We start from the raw sequence: 19,457 nt of genomic DNA on the forward strand, positions 1-19,457 counted from the left end.
AAAGTCGATCACTATTTTTTGGGGAAAGAAGTCTGTTTCTTCTTTTATTTTATTCATTTCTGTGTATGTTGAAGTTTGTTTGTTTGGTAACAAACAATATATAAATGGGATGCAAGTGTTATGCTATTGCCCATGTATAGTATATAGTTGATAGAATGGCTTAGGGCATATGCTAAAAGTGCCATCCATCATCCATGTTTGGCTTTCTTTTAAATTCTTTATATTGTTTGCTGTAGCAAGCAGAATTATCCTTTTATCTTTATTGTTGTTGTCATAGAAGATGAAATGTTCATTATTATGAGTTATGGTAAGTTCAGGGGGAATTATACCCTCTTGAAAAGTTTTAGGTGTAGGTATTGTTGGTCTTGTAGATTTTTTTGTTCTAGCTATAGTTCTTTTAATAGAAGATATTGTTGGTAATTGCCCTCTTGCTTCTCTAGGTACTTTAGGCAGTAGTTCTTTAAGTATTACACTTGTTGGTAGTTCTGAGGTGCTACTTAATTCTTTAATATTTTCTAGAGTAGATCTAACCTCTATTTCTGAGATATTTGGTGGATGGTTGTGCTCACTTGTATGTATTACACTTGTTACCCTGGTAGTTGCACGACTATAACATTTGTTTGAGTAATACTTAGAACATTTCCAGTTTACTTTAAGCCCTGTTTGTTTTTCCTGGGTATAAACATACCCCATATAGCACAACAAAAATGTCCCTTTCTGAGATGTAATGAATTTGACATCTTCAGTCATTGTGGAGTTCTAAAATCTAGAAATGTGTATATAACATTATATGAAAATCTATTTTATATCTTGGGCATGAGTAATAATATATGCAGTTTTATTATATACTTACCAACTATAATTTAGTTGACTTTGAATATAGATTTGTCCTTGTTTGGTGAATGCTGTTTTGTTTTTTAGTGGTCTTTGAAATTAAAGTTAAGTATATTTTAGTCTGTGTTTTAAATTTATATGTGGTGTTGGCATTTTGTAGGACACAGTATTCTATTATTAATGTTTTACTTTTATTTTATAAACATTTTCTACAAGTTATAAAAAAGTTGGAAAGCTATGTAAACAAGTTTATCTTAATGTTATACAGTATGCATGAATAGTAAATGTACATTTATTATATACTTACCAACTGTTATTTAGTTGCAGTTGAATGTAGATGTTTTCTTAATTTGTTGCTGCTGTTCTTTTTTTAAGTGGTCTGTGGAAAGAAAGTAAAGTATATTTAATGTTATGTTTTTATTTGTGGTGGTGGCGTTTTTTTTAGGACTACGTTTTTATTCTCTATGTTTTAGATATATTTTATAATTTTTTTTACAATATTTAAAAGTTTTATTGGAGTTGGTATGACGGTTAGACATTTTAGGTGTTTTGATCTATTTTAGTTATACTAAAATAAAACAAATGCAAAGTATACTTACGTTTGCAGTTAGCAGTTTTTTCAAGTTGAAAATGTTCTTATTTTTTTATAGTTAGATCTGTTGTGGAAATATAAAGAGATAAAACATATAATTTAGTTTTTTTAGTAAGTAATTAAAACGTAGGTTACATTTAAATTAACAGTTCACTTAAAAAGGTTTATTTACTTGCTTTTTGTTAATTATAGTTGGCTTTATTTTAGAAGCATCTTTGAGGGTGTAGAAAATCTGGCAGAGTTTCTCCTTCCTGATTTTTTCGTTGAAGGTGGAATAGTTTTCAGTTTAGTTTTTTATATAGTGAGTATTTAATTAGTTGTATGTTATTGGTTAGATTTAATTATTTGTGTTTCTATTGGTTCGTTCGATTTTTCTTTAGTTTGTTAATTATTTTAGTTGAACGTAAATTGGCAACGTCGAGAATTTGTATTTTTTATTCTCTGATGAAGGACATTATGAAGGTATATTGTTTTAAAAAAGGTATTTTATTTATTTTAAGTATTGTAGATGTTGAGTGTATTTGTTTTCAATGGTATCGTTTCTGTAGTAGCTTTTATTTATTTTATGTTGTATATATTGTGATAGTTATGTTTGTTTTATATTTTAGATGTGATATCAGTGTATATGTAAATTATTTGAATTATAGTGTGGAAAATACTACTTTCCATGTATTTTTGAGTTGTCGATATTTTGTTAGGGTCGATAATATTGATGTCTATATTTTTGTTATCGATATTTTTGATATGTACTATGTTTATTTATAATCTTTGATATTTTGGATTACGATATATGTGTTTGTGATTTTTGTGTAGTCGATATCTTTGCATTACGATATTGTGTTATCGATATTTTTGTAGTTTTATAAATAAGTATAGAACGTCGATTTTTTTGTTATCGATATTTAGAACTCGATATTTGTGTATGTCGATTTTTTCATTTTCGATAATATGTCAGTGATTCGAGTATGGCGGTCCACGGACTGCAAGACTCGTAATTAGGCCCTCAGGGATGAGGCATTTTATCTAGTGTAACACAACTGTGGTAATGTGGACAAGATTGCATTAGATTGTAGGTCTTCTGGCCCTAAGTCGACATCAAATATTGACCATTGCTCATTTCTGTTGTGAATTCCTATTTTCTGTTGGTGAGCAGATTCAGATCCGATTCTTGATTTATACTTCCAAGTATCAACCATTTACTTTGTATACAGTCTGTGTTCGCGTTCTCTAAATGTATCACCTTGCTCAAATCCACCTTGTGAATCTTGTGCTGTAAGCCGGGCCAAACCAAATGGGTGCCTACCTACTTGTAAAATGTTCTGCATTTAAAATGCAAACCTCGTTGGCATGCAGCAAGTTGGGTAAAATCTCACTGAAGAAAGATGTTGGGATTATTAATCCCAGTTTTCACACATTTTCCACATATGCAATGAGGCTGTGTGAAATGGCACGTGACATCGGTGGTACCATAATGGAAGCCTCAGCAAAAATGTTGTCCATTTCTGGAGGCCATGTGTCCTCAAGAAAGTGGCTAGATAAGAGAGAGAGCATCCAAAGGCGAATCAACAAGAACCTTAGTACAAAACATATAAGAATATATGTATGTGATAACATCTCAACAGTCTGGCACAAAAGATGTAAAGTTAAAGATCCAGTAAATTCCTTTGATTTGTAAATGCAGCAGAAGCAATATGAATGTTTTGTTAGAGATGTAGGTCTATAACAAGGCGTTATTTAATTGGACATATCCTTGAAGGTTCAGGGGTAATGTAAGTACGTTCTTTACCACAGAACTACCTTCAATTAGTAGTGATGAAACTAGTGAAAGAGGTCTGGAGCAGGCACATGGTAGCAGACATATTTGGAGGGCAAATGAGAGCTGGAGGCCTAAATAGAATCTGTGGTTTTGCAGCAGGGAGAAATTGGACAGTATAGACAGACTTCACTTCCCTTATCTGCCTTAGTAACTATGCACTTTTTAAAGGAAGACTGCCAGATGTTTGTCGAAGGATTGACCCAAGACGTGTGCGGTTATTCATTTAATAAATTACATATCGTCCGCAAAAATCAAAACTATGTTTCTCATTTATTTGTGACGACTTCTTGTTAAAAGTAGGCATTGTACTCAAAACTGAATCTGCTGAACCTATGTTACATTCCTCACACCACTATGAAAGGTCTAAAAAATATTTAGGATTCATAGATTTTCACAAATCGTGAAAAAAATAAAACTGAAATTAGTCTCTACTGTCACGATTCTCCTGCCCCTTTCCATGGAAGTCTGCAAGATGCTCATTAGTCATGTACATCCAATACATGACTTTATTGTTTCCCATCTGAAAAAGCCCACCCCTGTCCCGTGCACCAGCACCTCGTTATGTATTTGTGTTTGTGTATAATATTTGAGAAAACGTTTTACAAGAAACTCAGTAATAAATGTATCATCTTATTATTCCTAAGTTCTTTTACATTCTGACCTTGGTTTAGGCATTTTCACACTTTATCTGTAGTATTTCGCATTGTTTAAGCCCTGCTGTCAAGAGCCTTCAACACGCGGAAAGCCGAAGGCAAATAAACGCATGTGCGTTTATTTTTGCCGTCTGAAATGCCTTCAGCGCGCCTTGCACGCGGAAGACAGGAAACAGTTAAAACGTGCAAGCGCACGTTGTCTCTGGGTGCGGTCGGTATTTAAACCGCACCCAGACCTCGGGAACTCGCTTTGCCTTAGGATTTCTAGAAGGCAACATCCCGAGTTCCAGCCGGCGGATCTCCAGCTTCAGCGCTCCACCGGAGGACTTCAGTTGAGCATCGCCTAAGCCCTTTTGATCTGCTAGTCTGCGCAAGGAAAGAAGAACTTTACTAGGTGCCCTGCAATCTTCATCATCGGCATGAGAAGACTTGAAAGCTAAGTTTAAATATTCTCAAGGCGCCCAACGCAAGACAGAAAGCAATTTTAGATTGGCTTTTTATAGACATTTCTTTGTTTGATGCCTTTAGGGAGGCAACTTGAATATCTGAGAATTCTTTTTAATTTGTTATTTACAAAAGGTTTATTGTGAGTGACTTTGAGCACAAACTTGTTTACTGAATTAAGTATAGTGAGTTATATTTCTCTTTTAGGAGTACTCACTAGAAGGTCATAGTGAGTTACAATTTCTGTCTAAGGGTATTCACAAGAAGGTCATTGTGAATTGTAAATGCACGAGTTGTTGCTTTTCTTGGTGTATTTCATTTTCTTAGGGAAGGTACACAAGAACTCATCTGAACCCACCATTTAATTTTGGAAGGAGTTGATTTTCAAGTAAGTTTAGAGAACAGGGGAGGGTGAACTAGGAGAAAGTGAACTAAAGGAGAAAACTTCATTCTTTTAATAGTAATTTATTTATTCACAGACGTCCCAGACTTCTATCCGGAAAAGTTCCAAGTCATCAATAAAGGACGATTCCAAGACTCCATTCCTGACAAGAAATACTGGACGGAGATAGAGCCAGACTGTTCGCAGGTAGGGCTCAGCTCAGTGGATTCTTAGCTCTTTTAGAAAGTGAACAGGGAGGAACAGGTTTTTAAGTAGGAATACTGTAAATCTAGTATTGGATAGTAAGTTTATGTTCTTGTTAATTCACAGGTCGACAGTCAAACGCCCTACATTCCAGTCAACGTCCAGTACCGGCCCTCCTCCCGAAAGTTCTAGTTAATTCTTAGCTGTAAAATCTAGTCAGCGAGTTTTAGTTAGAGTTTCTGGGAAGTTGGTCCTATGCGTCTCTGCGAAAATCCTCTACGCTGTCTACAGGAATTCCTGTCATATCTAAGGTAAGAGACAGCGTATTTAGCTCTTGACATCTTCATGGATGAACCACCACTCTTCGGTGCCTGTATATAGACAGTTTTATTTTTAAAGCTCAATTTAATTTGTTACATCCAAGTTAGATAAAAATATAGATGAAATCAATGCCTGTTATTTTGCTGATTTAAAATCTATGGATACGATTACTTGAAATCAAAAGGCTGTTTGAATTCGAAGTGGCTACAGAACAAGATCTTGTTAAGTGGAGTAACATACACAAACTCCCCAAGTATTGTGTGAAACCATTGATTGAGCAAAGTTTTCCATTAAGTGTTCTTACGTGAAGTTATCAGATAATCCATTAGTATTAAAGAAGTGTGAACATCTTTTCTAACACCCTTCTTGGTGCATCAGTTGTTCAAGAGTGCTCCTAAGGGCAGGTGGATAGCTCTCTAGTAAGCCCTTCTGCGTTTTGTCTAATTGCTGTGATGAAAAACAGTAAGTGCCAACCTGAAACCAAAGACAGCCGAAGTTCCGGAGAAAGGAGAATGATGGGAACTGCGCATGACCAAACATAAATGTTTCCTCCCTTAGTGATCCTGCAGTCGTCCTCATGTATCACAGCTCCAACTTGTAAATTCAGAGCTTTTCTGACCGTAAAATGGCATTTTTAAATTCACCAACATTTAATAGTGATTTGGTAAGATGTTACTGAATCGCTAATTGGCTTTGGGAATAAATAACGATTCTGTATTCGGGAGAGGCGTGTTAAGGGCGTCCCTTTCAGATACCGAATCTCAGTCTAAGGGTATGAATGCACCACTGGAGTACGCATTGGCTGACAGAGCAACGTGCTATGCAGGTGACACAATGAAAAACATGGAGCTTGTTATTGAGCATAGATCTTTAAAAACACTTCCCAGGCAAGCCACAAAAGGTCAAATAGGTTCAGAAGTTCCCTTACTATTCCGTGGCTTCCACACCTTTGCCCGCTCTCTTATTACACTCCAAGGTAATTAGAATAAAGCATCCATGCCATGATTCTCATCTTTTGAATAGAAAATCAGTTTTGCATCATCTAATCTCAGACTGCTGGCTTGAATCCAGGCCCAACTCTTGTCATAGAGAGTTTGGAATTTAACAAAGTGCATTTAAGGGCCCCCATGACTTGCAACGTAAGGTGTGCATCACCGGCATAGATATGAAAAACTTATGCTAAACAACTGTAACAATGTGTGTGCAAGGGCAGGGTTATAGAGGTTAAAAAGAACGAGGGATAAACAGGACTTCTGCAGAACACCACAAGTTAACGTTGTTCTTCCAGAGATGACCTTTGTTACACATCTCGTCCGGTCTGTTAAAAACAAGTGAAACATTTTAAAAGTGTTTTTTTCCAGAGACTTTTGCCACCAGTCTTTAATAAGGACAGCATGATTCACAATACCTTAATCACATTTTCTGTCTCTGCCTGCCTGGAAACCAAACTGCAGGTCCCGAGATTGGCATTAATGCTTTCAATTGCTTGGAAACTGGGAGCCTGCCGCCATCGCCAAGATTTTCAGAAGAAATAGGATATTTCAGCTAGAAAGTTACTTTGCCATTTTAAAATCTTCCTTGTCAGACTGAATGGAATTGAGCAGGCATCGAAAGCATGAAACCTAATTCCATAGCTAATCTGCTGCAGTTCCCAACTCTCGGCTACCTTTTTTAGGTCCTAGGCTGTGCACGCGGAGTCTCGCTGGCGAGACCTGATGATCTTGAGGGAGAATAACTAGTGGGCTTTAAGCCCCGCCCCTCTTTCCCATTGGCCGGCATCACAGTTTAGGCTAAACGGTGGCCGGCCATTGGGAAAGAGCTCTGTGTGACGTACTCTTTTCTCTCTTTTTGCCATCCCACTTGGACTGACTGCCCTGACTTACTGCTGGCGTAAAAGGTTTGTTATCTTTATGGGGCGAAACGACTGCCCTGACTTACTGCTGGGGTAAAAGGTTTGTTATTTTTATGGGGCGAAACAGATGGCCCCATAAAGAAGATAACAAACCTTTTACGCCAGCAGGAAGTCCGTCCAAGTGGGACAGCAGAAAAACAGAAAACTCAGCGTCGTGGCGAGCGCTTGTTTTTAAAAGGAATACAGAAATGTGCCTCCCTCTCTGATTCACTTCGTGTTTAACCACAGCAACAGGCTCATTGTGAACACATTTTGCACAGGTCTTCGAATCCCCAACACCAGAAGCCTTTAGCTCAGATGCCAAACGAACACTCCAACAACCACACTCTACATTTGAGCTCACAGATGGATCGCAGTCTCTAACAGGGGTGTGTACCATCGAGAGGATCTGATTGACGTCAATTAGAGAGCTAGAGGGAAGCCCTAGTTTTCAATGATGTTATTTAGAGCATCGAGAGGAAACTTCAGCGTTACTGACCGCCACAAACGTAGTATGCTGCGTACGCGGCCTCTGCCTAAACTCCTCTTCCTCTGTTCAGTTGATCCCTTGTTGAGCTGCGGAGAGGTGCAGGAGTTTTACATAACATAACCCTTCCTCTTACTGTCTCCAGGAATAAAGGTTCACCCCCTCTACCCCGCTGGCCATGTTCCGGCGGCCCCATTCGAACAAATATATATTTAAATAAAGCTGGAGTCAAAAACCCCGAACACACACACACAAGCCTCACCTACCTCAGCGCCGCCGCATTCCGATGTTTACAGAATGACATACCTAGAATATTTTATCTCTCCCCCCCCATCTACTTTTAGTCCTTCCCTGCCCTGTACACACATACCTGAAGCTGGGTTCTCTGCTCCTGATCCGATAGTGGGGTGCGGCCCCTTGCTGACTGCTGTGGGTCAGCTGACGTCATTGCGAATTACAATTCACGGTCAGCTTTGGACTGAGCGTTGGAGCCTCACAACAAATCCCTATGCAAGACACCACAATGCAAAAAGACAATCTCTAAACCCATTTGTCTGAACACGAATTCTAGAGATGACGAGCGCCCCGGTTATGGAATTTGCTCAATCGGGATGCTCCTATCAGAGTTCCACAGCCCGCCTCATTTAAGGATACTCAGTTACGCTATTTGCACTGACTCTCAAGGTATAGACACTCATCCTTTGAACCACCCTTCAAGTGCTGCGCCCCTAGTTTAAAACACCAGCTGGTGTTGGCTGCATTAACTGCTCAACTTTCTAGTGGCAACACACAAATCTCAGTAGGAGTCTCCGAAACCACTGAGCTTACCACAGCTCTGTGATATAGAGCTGGTGCTTTTTCACGGATATTTCAGCCCTGTCTCTCGAACTTCCCGTATGTCGGTTCACTTCACAGGGCCCCCGTCGCCCTGTCGGTTCTCTTTACAGGACCCCCCAGCTAATAACTACCGTCCCCCTATGGGAACGCTAATTGCTTCAGTACAGAAAGGCAGTCACATTAAACAGAAATCTGTTCCCTCTTAGAGAGCAGTTCGCAGTGTTTACTTATACCAGCCTCGGAGGGATAAAGGTGGGGGGCAGAGCGCCTAGAACACAGACTTGCCGTGTGTGACTTCCCCTACGGCTGCTGGCCTGTGGAACACAGGAAGCGCTCCCCCCACCGCACTTCAGGTGCCAGGCATCATCTGGACCCCCCCCTCTGCTTGCCCCTGGTGAGGACTGGGGGCTTCAAAGGCGCCCGGTCTTCTGCCCCTGGCTGCAGCGCACCAGTCTGAGGGAGGCGGACAGACCGCACCGAAAATTCAATCAAAACCGCATTGGAATAAAAGCTGCTGAAGGGCCCAAGGCGATACAGCTCCGACGAACCATGTTTGCCTCAGATCAGATTTATCGAGATTAAGCAGCCTCGCCGGGCACAATGGCACAGCAAGGATGGCAGGGGTGCCCTGGTGCAAGAAAGGAAAATGGCCTCTTTGACTGCTGAGGGAGCAGTAAAATACAGCAAATAGCAGGGTTTAGTGCTCCCCTCAGGGCTCTCTGACAGTGTCACTGCACCTGCTGCACCAATGGTAGCCGCTGCCCAGGTCAGCCATTACCAACGTCATCGAACTTGGTAACAATACAGGTTATGGAGCGCCTCGTTACGTCGTTGGTAAGCCAAGGAAATGCCAAACTAATATTATTGCATAATCTATTGGCACTCAATACATTGACGTCAGACTGCCCCCATCCCGGTATTGAAATGTTTGGCCGCAGATCACACCAGCTGTTGGCAGAAGGAGCTGCGCTGACAGAATGTGTAAAGCACTTTAAGCAGCATGAAAAAGGGGGAAGGAGCTGTAAATGGGTTGCGCCTCAGTGCGTATTTAAGAAACACCCACAAGATGCTGCGTGTTTAAGGCCTCCATCAAATACATGTGAAACCGTGTGTTTGAAAAAGTCAGAGCCTAACCAGCAGGCTAATTTCACATCTCAGGAACAGGTGCCTTACCCAATGTGCGGTCTCCATCTTAATTGACTTGCTTTAAAATGAAATCAAATAAAATAAATTATCTTGTTTTTGTTAGGCACAGGGCATATTAAGTGATTTTCCCAAAATCAAGCAATCTTGGGTGTCCCAGCCGAGACTCAAACCCACTTCCCCAGCTCCTAGGTCAGCCGCCCTAGCCGTTAGGCCACAATCTCTCCACATTGTGCATTTGTTTACTATCTCGGCTATTCAAGTTTCCGGCATGCCCTTTAAACTATATATGGCACTTTTATTACCTCCTACATTGTAGTTACATTTCACAGCCTTTTCGCATTCAGTTCGGATTTTTTACTTTTGCGTTTGAGGCGTGCCCTTTAAAGTTTATATGTGGCTTTTATTATCTCCTCCATTGTAGTTACATTGCACGGTGTTTTAACACCACCTGTGGTTTTTACGCTTATGTCTTCTATGCATACCTAGCTTGTTGTCTGTAAGTTAATGTATGTTAAAACGTAACACAATCAGCACTCACATTTATTTTACTATTAAAAGCAACTTCCCACACAATACATGTGTACCCAGCCAGCTGCAGTTCCTTGAAGTTTATGGCTTAGCAACAAATTAAATTTGATATTGGTTTGCTTACAGCCGCCATTGCAGTGCTTAATTTGTGGCGGGAAAGGTGCCGGGGCTCTTATTAGGCGGCAGATTTTTTAAAAATGTTTTTGGGTTTGCCTGCCTAAAAAACAGCACAGTGTGTGTCTTACAACTCAAACATCCCCCCTCTTCCAAACTTGCCTTTTACGCCCATCCATATGTACGCCCAATGACCATATGTGCTTTGTATATTGTTTTATATTCCCTTCTTAATGAGCGCCTTTTACTACCCACACAATGCACGTGTACCCAGGCATCTATAGTTCCTTCTTGTTTGTGGCTTAGCTACAAATTAGAATTTAATAGTGGCTTGGTTACAGCCGCTTTCCCAGTGCTTAATTCGCTATTTTTACTTCTTAGATTGCCCCCATTCTACAGCGGCCAATTTTAAAGATGTGTGCTCTAGTTGTTGGGAAGCAGTCCTTTGGCAGACTGTCAGCCCTATTTACCAAGGTTTGCCAAAGCCAATAGGTCACACCTGTGTGAAAGCTATTGGCTTTGCCAATGTCTTTAGCCATGTTGTATAGCAGCATTGCTAAAAGTTAGAAAACAAGCATTAAAAATGCAATAGATCTCGCCTTTCATTAAGTTAAAGCCATTTGCTTTGCTATACAATACCATTAGCAAAGCAAATGGCTTTAACTTAATCAAAGTCGAGACCTAGTGCATTTTCAATACTTGTTAGTATTCAATGTAAGGAAGATGCTGATTTCTTTATGGAGGGGTTAGATTTGAAGAGGCCAATGGCAAGGACGAGGAAGAGACACACCTAACCTTGGCATCTCAGTTTCTTTAAACAACAAGCTAGAAGAGAAAACTTTGGCGTGAAAATAAGAAAAAAAAGCTGTGTTACTTGCACTGCTTCTCTAGGAAACGCCTGTGCCATTAATAGCAAGGGCCCGGTCAAACGTTTTGGCAGTGCCACCACCGCGCCCAAGCACTGCTGAGACCCACCGCCGCCCGCCAGATTACCAAGTTATTTGTAATCTGGCAGGCAGGCGCCATGGTGTTCCCAGGGTGGTGCCTCTTTCAAAGGCTTCTGTATGAAGCGACCCCTTGCACTCTTTGCCAACTGTGCAGATGTGTTCGGAATTGCATAGGAAGATCCAGATTACATCTTGTTCCTCAACTTCAGCTTCCAAAGATTTTGACAGATTTCCTACAGTATCGGGAAAGTATTACAAACTTTTAAAAACATGAAACCCAGTAATATGTGTTTTTCTGTATATTTTCTGTATTATTGATCGAAATGTCACTGTTACACAATAAATCAATGATGTCAGTTGCATTTTCTGGATTGAAATAAAATCGTGTTCATTTTGTTGTTGAAGTACCGCCTGCCCATTTTGAATCATTCCCCTGCATTCAGCAGACTTTTAGGATGCCATAAGCAGCACCCGCCTGTCAGCCCTTTTAGGATTTTGGAATGTGTGAAAAATCTGTGAATTGCGACTTTTCTAAAAGTCCCATGATTTTACAACAGCCTCTGAAAGATCTAAAAAAAAGACCTGTTCATAAAAGGAGGGTAGGCAGAAGAGAATTATTTTTCCTTTCTCACCTCCTTTGAGAATCCTTCTACTTAGAGCATCCTGTGGAGGGGAAGAACGCTCTAGAAAGCTCAAAGCCTGCTTGCTGCCAGGAGCAAAAGGCTGCTGGAGACAGGAACTCATTAGATATATCAACATCTCAACCTCCATTGGCAGCCATTTTGTTGTGGGCAACGCTTTTCTTCCATACCCCTCACCATGTACCCTCGTCCCCTTGCAGCACCAGTTTATGAGACACTTTCCGTCCATATACGCAAGGAAGAAAACCATATGAGATTCAGGAAAAGCGTAAAAACTTGGTTGTTCGACAAATAATTGCCTGCTGATTGCTTTCTCTCTAGTTGTGTCATGTGCTTTGCTATTCCGGCGCCGGGAAACCCTTTGTGGGTAGCTGCGCGCCTTATAAGTGCTATAAAATAAAATAAATAAAAAATAAAATAAAGGCGGTGGTGCCTTTGAAAAAGACACCGCAATGGAAACGCCTCACAAGGTTCCTGCATGGCATGGACTGAAAAGTCCATGCCATGCAGGAACTCTTGTTCATGCACACAGAGGGGTATGTTATGCCCCCCTGTGTGCACAGGGGGTGTTTCGTCTCTGCTAGGGTTGAAGAGGAAGCTCATTTAAATGCTTGGCAGGACCGCATCAGTCCTGCCAAGCATATTGCTGCTTCTGACCACAGCAGTTCCCTGGCAGCGGTCCCAGGGTGCTCCGACTGCCCCATTCGTAATGGGGCGGTCAGACCACCGGTGCAGCAGTGGCTAGACCACCACAACAAGTCTGGTGGTCCTCGAACTGCCAGACTCATAATCAGGCCCTAAGAGGCTTGACCAAGAAAGACCTAAGGCAGAAGTGGCCTTCCTATGACCAACAATCTGAGTTGTAAAAAATAAAAAATAACATATGTCCCTTCTAGATAGCTCAAGGGATGTGGAGGAGCAGTTTGCTCAATCGTCTCAGACTCCTGGAGTTTTAATCCTATAGATTTATTATTTTATTCAGAAAGAACCTAACTGACCAGGTAATCAATCTAGCCCTCCAAACCTAGGTAAGCAAAGTACAAGGAGTCAAACATTTTCGAAGGTTTGGAACCAGAAAAATGTTCCTGGACACTACTTGTGTATTAGATTGTTGTAGTACACACTTGAGCAGTAATAATAGTGTGAAAGTATTCTTGCCAGTTTAGTTAGCTTCTCCTTTCCTAGCTTGTAAAGGTTTTTTTTGTTGCTTTTGTCTGCATCATTCAACTTTCTTCGGATGTGTCTGAGCCCTTTTATTTGCATAGTAAACCCAACGTTGTGATGATTCTTGCCACACACAATTCGCCCTTAACATGGAACAATCATTTTCTTGCCTGACTAATCTGATCATCAAAAAGGTGTACTAATTCCAACACTTTTATCGACTGGAAGGATCAATCTGTCACAGCATGGCTAACACACACTTAAAGCTTGCCCTTCCTGTTGTCTCTATGGGAGATTTTTTGTCATTCACATTAGTCTGTCCAGTGCAACAACATAGTGTTTACGTTAGGGATCACTAACCACTGTGCGATGGCCCAATCAATTATATGGGGTCTGAGCACAAATTGATTAAAAACATTTACTTGTTCAGATGTTTGGCAAAATTGACAGCAACGCAATTCAGAATCACCAAATCATATACTAAAAACATTCATTATCATAAACGTATCAGATTGTGTTTCCAAGGAGGAGATGTGCAGGCTAGAAATTCCATAAGGTCCTACTTAAAGTGTTACGAAGAGCCTGGGGAGAGGTATAACACCACCACCACCACCACAAAGACAGATTCCATGTTGGATCGGGTGAATGTGGCCACAAGAACTTAGTTGTTAATCTTTTTATGCATGCCTTGTTAACTTTTAAATTGACCTTGAAAAATCAAAACTAATCCACAACTACTGCTTGTAGATTCAAGGTGCACACTGAGTCCAAGAATTCCAAAATGGTACCTACCTGTGGCTCACAACAGTAAAAATAAATATTTTGTATACATCTTGAAATCATCAGAAAGCACCACAGAGATACAATCACAGGAAAAGAATCAAGAAGTACTGCAAATAACCTGTAACAAAATAATTATTCGAAAAAGAAAAACACTGAAATCAGAATCACAGTCATTAAATATGAAAGGAATGGCAACCTAGGACTTTTCTATTCATTAATCTGTTTAATACACAACAAGAAGTGCTGTGCATGAGTATAGCGTTAACAAAGCTGTTATGTCATGAAGTCAGTCTAAATCCCACCTTTGGATAAGCATCATTACCACTTGAACCACATATGGGAAAGGTCAGTTTTTACAAATGAGTAAATGGAGAACTGCAGAAATGACACACAACATGGAATTTGAGAAGAACGTTTTAATACAAGGTAGCTTGGTAATATTCTGGTCTCTGTATTAAGTTAGCAGCCTTATTTCCAGAGTCACCTATACAAGAAGCAGAGTTGGACAGCCCAGAGGGCTTCTTCAAGTTTATTGGATAAAACAGCTATAACCTGCACCATTAGTTAAATCGTAAAAACCCATGTAACAGGGATATTTTGTTAATCTCCAATTTTATGTGACGAATTTCTGGAAAATTAAGAAATAACCAGAATACAGTACACAGAAAGGTGTCAGTACAGAGGTGTTAAAGGTATTAATCTACGTAACAATCTTTTTATTTTTACCAAAAATAAGAGATGGCTTATAACTACATTTTGTCACCATTGTAGAACATTTCATTTGTTGAAACTCTTATAGGCGTTTCAGACACTGCTTGGTAAGGCCACTTAACGTACTGCACCACAAAGCCATTCTGGTATTTTGCCCCAGTCACCAACCTAATCCACAGAAGTGGAAGAACTCGGGGTTCCTCTTCATAGCACTGCCTCTCTTTAATTAAAAAGCAATCTAAGGCCCAAGGTATATTAACTGCTGAAAAGTGTATTAGCACCAGGAGGTAAAGCTGTTAAAATATGGTACGAAAGAAAAGTAAATTGATTTTTGAAGGGAATGTAAACAACAGAATATTGTTTCAATGATCCGCCCGTCATAATAGGTAAAGGAATTCGGGACCTAATCAGTATGTAGTGAATTAACTAAGAAAAAACTAACCTATGTGACATTCATTTCCTTTTACTCTGTCCCCTGTGGAAGCAGAAAGCATTAGGGCCCACAAGAATAGGCTTGAGGATCCTACAGAATGAACGAGCGGAAAATGTGACTTAGGGTCATAAAATCTGGTTACAAATTCAGTGCCTCAACCATTAAAGCCTATCCTATCTTCCTTAACACATCTTTAAAAATATACCACTTCTGCCCAGAGTTTAAAGTCTCTGAACGCAGTAAATTATATTGTGTGCATGATCTGACTTAAACAGAGGGATGATAAATGACAACTTCCAAACCCCTCTGCCCCCACCCCAATTAATAAAGTCAAGGGAACTTCTCCCAGCATAGACAACTCCAGGACATCTGCCTTGAAGTAAATACCTCCCTGTTCACCCAAGGAAAGATGATAGCGATCTGCTTGTATCAAATGTATTCAAGGAGCTCAAGTGCAAATTACTAAAGATGAATGACTTCAGGGGAGACCTGTGTAGAATCACAAAAATACCAATCTGAACATGAACTGCAGATTATTCCAAGCGTTCACAGTGAGTTCTTCTTGAAAACGACGCTGGTTTTTGTTCAATTCAACTATCACTTGCTAATCCTCTGCAACTGGCAATCAAGACTTAAGAGTCGGAGCCAAAGCTGAGTGCTTATTTCTCGGCCAGTAACATCTTGGTGTTAATGCCTACAACGTTTTCCTTGCGCAACCATATGGTAGTGGCAACTGAAATGGCTCATATTCCCACCATCACTGCAAAATAATGATATGTTCTCTGATGTGCACCTGCTGCTCCATGCGCAAGGCATCTTCCCTCATCAGCATGTCCTCCTTCATGTGCATTTGAAGGTGTTTGGTAAGGTGAGATGATCGGTTGAACCTCTTGAAACACACATTGCAAAGATATGGTTTCTCTCCCTTGTGCAATTTTTGGTGTGTGAGCATGTTTGCTAAGCGGCTAAAACTCTTCCCGCATTCATCACACGTATGTGGCCTCTCCCCCGTGTGCAGCTGCTGATGCGTCACCAGATGTGAAGAATGGCTGAACCTCTTGTCACACTGATTGCATGGATAGGGCTTTTCCCCAGTGTGCATTCGCTGATGGGTTTTCATGTTGGACAAGCGACTAAAGCTCTTCCCACATCTACCACATGCAAATGGTTTCTCCCCAGTGTGTACCCGCCCATGGGTGATCATGTTTGCCACGTCACTGAAACGCTTGCCACATTCAACACATTCATATGGTTTCTCCCCAGTGTGTGTTCTCTGGTGGTTCACAAGATTTGAGAGTCGGCTAAAGTTCCTTCCACATTCAATACAAACATGTGTTTTTTTCACTCCTTTCTTTCTCCCCGGCTTGTTGGATTTGTGAACATCTGTTTTGCGGCTGGGTGACTGATCTTGACATTCAAGGCCTCTTCGTTTTTTACATTGCTTCATCCTTCTCTTTGAGTTACTTTTCTGCTCTGCTTTTCCTCTGACTTTTCCTGAGAGGTGCTTTGGTATTATCCTTTCACCCCAAACTTCAGAATCCTTCTTCAACCTTTTTCTAGGTTTGGGTTCTGTTGGAAAAAAAAAAACAATAGGGTTGAGGCAAATCGGGAGTCTTACAAAACAATTTTAATTTAAAGTCAAGTTTACTGCTCTTGAAAGGTTTTGGTGCTCAGAGTTGACAGGCTAGAGGCTGATTGTTCCATATAATACTTCCTGTAACCCGAAAAGCTGTTATCAACTGTGAGGTAATGTTTCAAATACACAATTCTGTGACAAGAATGACAAGGTGTGGATACGTGTAAGAATACATGAGTATCTTGTAGAGATCGTATCACCAAGTACGATGAAGGTTTAGTACAAACATCTCCAATGAGCAACCAACTGCACACAACAAAAAAGCTCATTAATAGTTTTGCTTGTGTTCATGTTGTTTAACTCGCCTACCTTCCTTCCTTGTGTCCTCTTACTGCACCTGAAATTCCATTCTGGTTGTACACACGTTGAAAGTTATCACACCATTTAGTCACTTTCTGATTTTTTACATGTATGAATGTGTAGAAGTTTGTGTTAATCTCTAAAACTATCAAAAACTATAGTGATTTCATATGAAGGAGTAGTTTGTTAAATCGAGCTTCTAATATTAGATCTATGAATTCCAAATAAATTACTTCTACTGGTAAAAATGCTCAGGTTGAGAAGAAAAAAAAAAAGACTGACAACTTGACTCCTGAGTGTAGCAAAGACCGGGCAGCAGAAAAGGCTGGAGGAGAGACTTGTAGCCCCCTTCTCCACCAGTGATACTGTTACTATTGCTGTAAATACCTATCGTACTGGCGGAAAAGGCTAGGAGGCGGAATGAAAGTTGAAAGAGCTGCTGCTGAAGCCACCTCCAGCAACCTTCAGAGGAATACAAGACCTTGCCGACTAGTTCCCATGCTCCTTTCCCATGTACCCTATGGCACCCACTCCTTCTCCACACCCCATGCCTGCATACTTGAGGCCCTACCAGCTATCAAAGCTGTTTTGGTGTGGGGAGCATGATGTTGTTGTCCTCCACACCACTAGGTGCCAAAAAACTGCTTAGGACATTACATTCCTGCTGAAGGGATGAGTGCCTAACATGCAGGTCAAGGCCATCTTGACAGTGACGATTAAGGAGGCATGAACAAATATATGGCAGGCTCTAAGCACGTTCTCTCACTTTTGCCTTGCTGTCCCCCTCTGCCTGTCTCCCCATTCCCATAGCACAAATTCTGCTGAACAGGGGATCATTGTTATTTTCCTTGCTCTCCACTGCACCAACAATAAAGACGGTTAGTCATAGTCTGTGAGCCTCGAAGTACCTTACTGAAGAAATAAACAAGTGGAGCCTCTAAGTAGATATTCTCCAATTTGAGATAGTTATGCCACAATAAATAGGAAACTGGCACAATAAGTATATCTGTGCTGGAATATGCATGCACTGAATCAATTCAATTAAAAAAGATTGTTTATTTAGACCGTTGGTCTTTAAGCAAGAACAAACACACAAACATAACTGTCTTCGGTTTAAAAATCAGCTCGAGTTAAAAAAGTTATCAAACCTGTAAAATACTCCAAATATATTAAAAAGTCTTCTAAAAGAAGTACAATCTTATCTAACAATTGTTAGATTCCCAATAGCATTAATAAAAACTGGTGTGTTTTTCATCAAATCCATACTGGTGCTAAAACATCCACTCTACACCTTTTAAAAAAAGCATAAACTTACCTATTGCACATGCTACATCTAATGCGTGCATATCTAATAACAGATCTACTGACTGTTCACGATTCCTAACCTCGTATTTTAGGAAAATTGGACGTAGCCACAATTTTCGTGCATCAAGAACATTTAGACAGTCCAATAAGATTTAAAAAATATAGCATTTTTTCCCTGTATTACAGGTGCATTTCCCTTCTGGGTCAATCATAGCCCTCTTAATCCTATCATTCTAATAACATGGATTAATCCCAATCCTTATTTTTAACAATTCTCTCCTTGCCCAGCGATTGGGAAGAAAATCCATGTACGGGAATTGTTGGCCTTTTTTCCAAGGTTTAATCATAAAGCATACAGATCTTTTCCCTTCCAAACATTGGCTATTCATGTCCCATGATATTTATTTTCCTGCGGTCCTAAGTTTCGTCTTACTTCTAGTCGAATGAAAGTTCTGCTGGCTTACATCAGTCCTCAGTACCCTACACGCCACAGTCACTGTTTCTCTGATCCCCTTTGCCCACTTCAATGCACTCGGTAGGATCTCACTTTTACATCAAAAGGATCATTTCTGCCCCTCTTCACAACCCAAGCGTTGCCAAAATCTTATTAGTGCCATGATAGCCATTTTCTCCCATGAGACCATTCCAATTTCTAGTCTTACAGCCTGTATCATGGAGGATCTGGGTAGGGACAGTAATTTTTTTACACATTTCCCTTCTTCAATATACCACTTCCTCTTACCACTTAACGTCTTCGACGACGATGATGGCTCCCGGCCGCCATGAGTCACGGTGGGCGTGTGCTGATGACGGCCGAAAGCCGTCATGACCACGCCCGCGATAAGAATCTTCAGCACTGCGGCGGAATTCGCGCCGCAGTGATGAGGTTAAATATAGCAGTTCAGCACCATATAAAAACTGGGGAGGTACCATAGCCCTGTAAGCATTCAGGGTTGGTCTAGCCATCATCTCTCCATAGATGGCATTACATTTTCTCAGGCCAATAACCGAGGATAGGGCCCGAATTGTTAGTGCATCCAGGTGAATTTTCCACATCAAAGATTTTTCAAACCAGATTTCTAGATATTTATAGTCATTCACTTTCTCCAATTTTATGGAGTCTAGGACCCAGTTGAAAATCTTCCTCTTTTTACAGAAGCAGAGAATCTTTGTTTTTCCAAGTTTGCTATTAGTTTCTTATGACTGCAGTAGTGACCAAACACTTTGAGCTTTCTTTGCAGACCTATCTCTGTTTGGTTCATAATCACCAGGTCATCTGCATAAAGTA

The 19,457-nt window shown here is 40.4% G+C and overlaps 1 protein-coding gene across 1 annotated transcript in view; it reads right to left on the reverse strand.

The window, feature by feature from the left end:
• Positions 1-14,182: 14,182 nt before the first annotated feature.
• Positions 14,183-19,457, reverse strand: part of LOC147750887 (uncharacterized) — a 235,175-nt gene continuing 229,900 nt past the window's right edge. The window contains exon 4 of the mRNA XM_086918474.1: positions 14,183-16,497. Coding sequence (XP_086774600.1) covers positions 15,686-16,497 — 812 coding nt within the window. The 3' untranslated portion in view covers positions 14,183-15,685. The remainder of the gene's footprint in view (positions 16,498-19,457) is intronic.

This window comes from Lissotriton vulgaris, chromosome 1_1 (assembly GCF_964263255.1).
Source record: "Lissotriton vulgaris chromosome 1_1, aLisVul1.2, whole genome shotgun sequence".
Lineage (NCBI taxonomy): Eukaryota > Metazoa > Chordata > Amphibia > Caudata > Salamandridae > Lissotriton > Lissotriton vulgaris.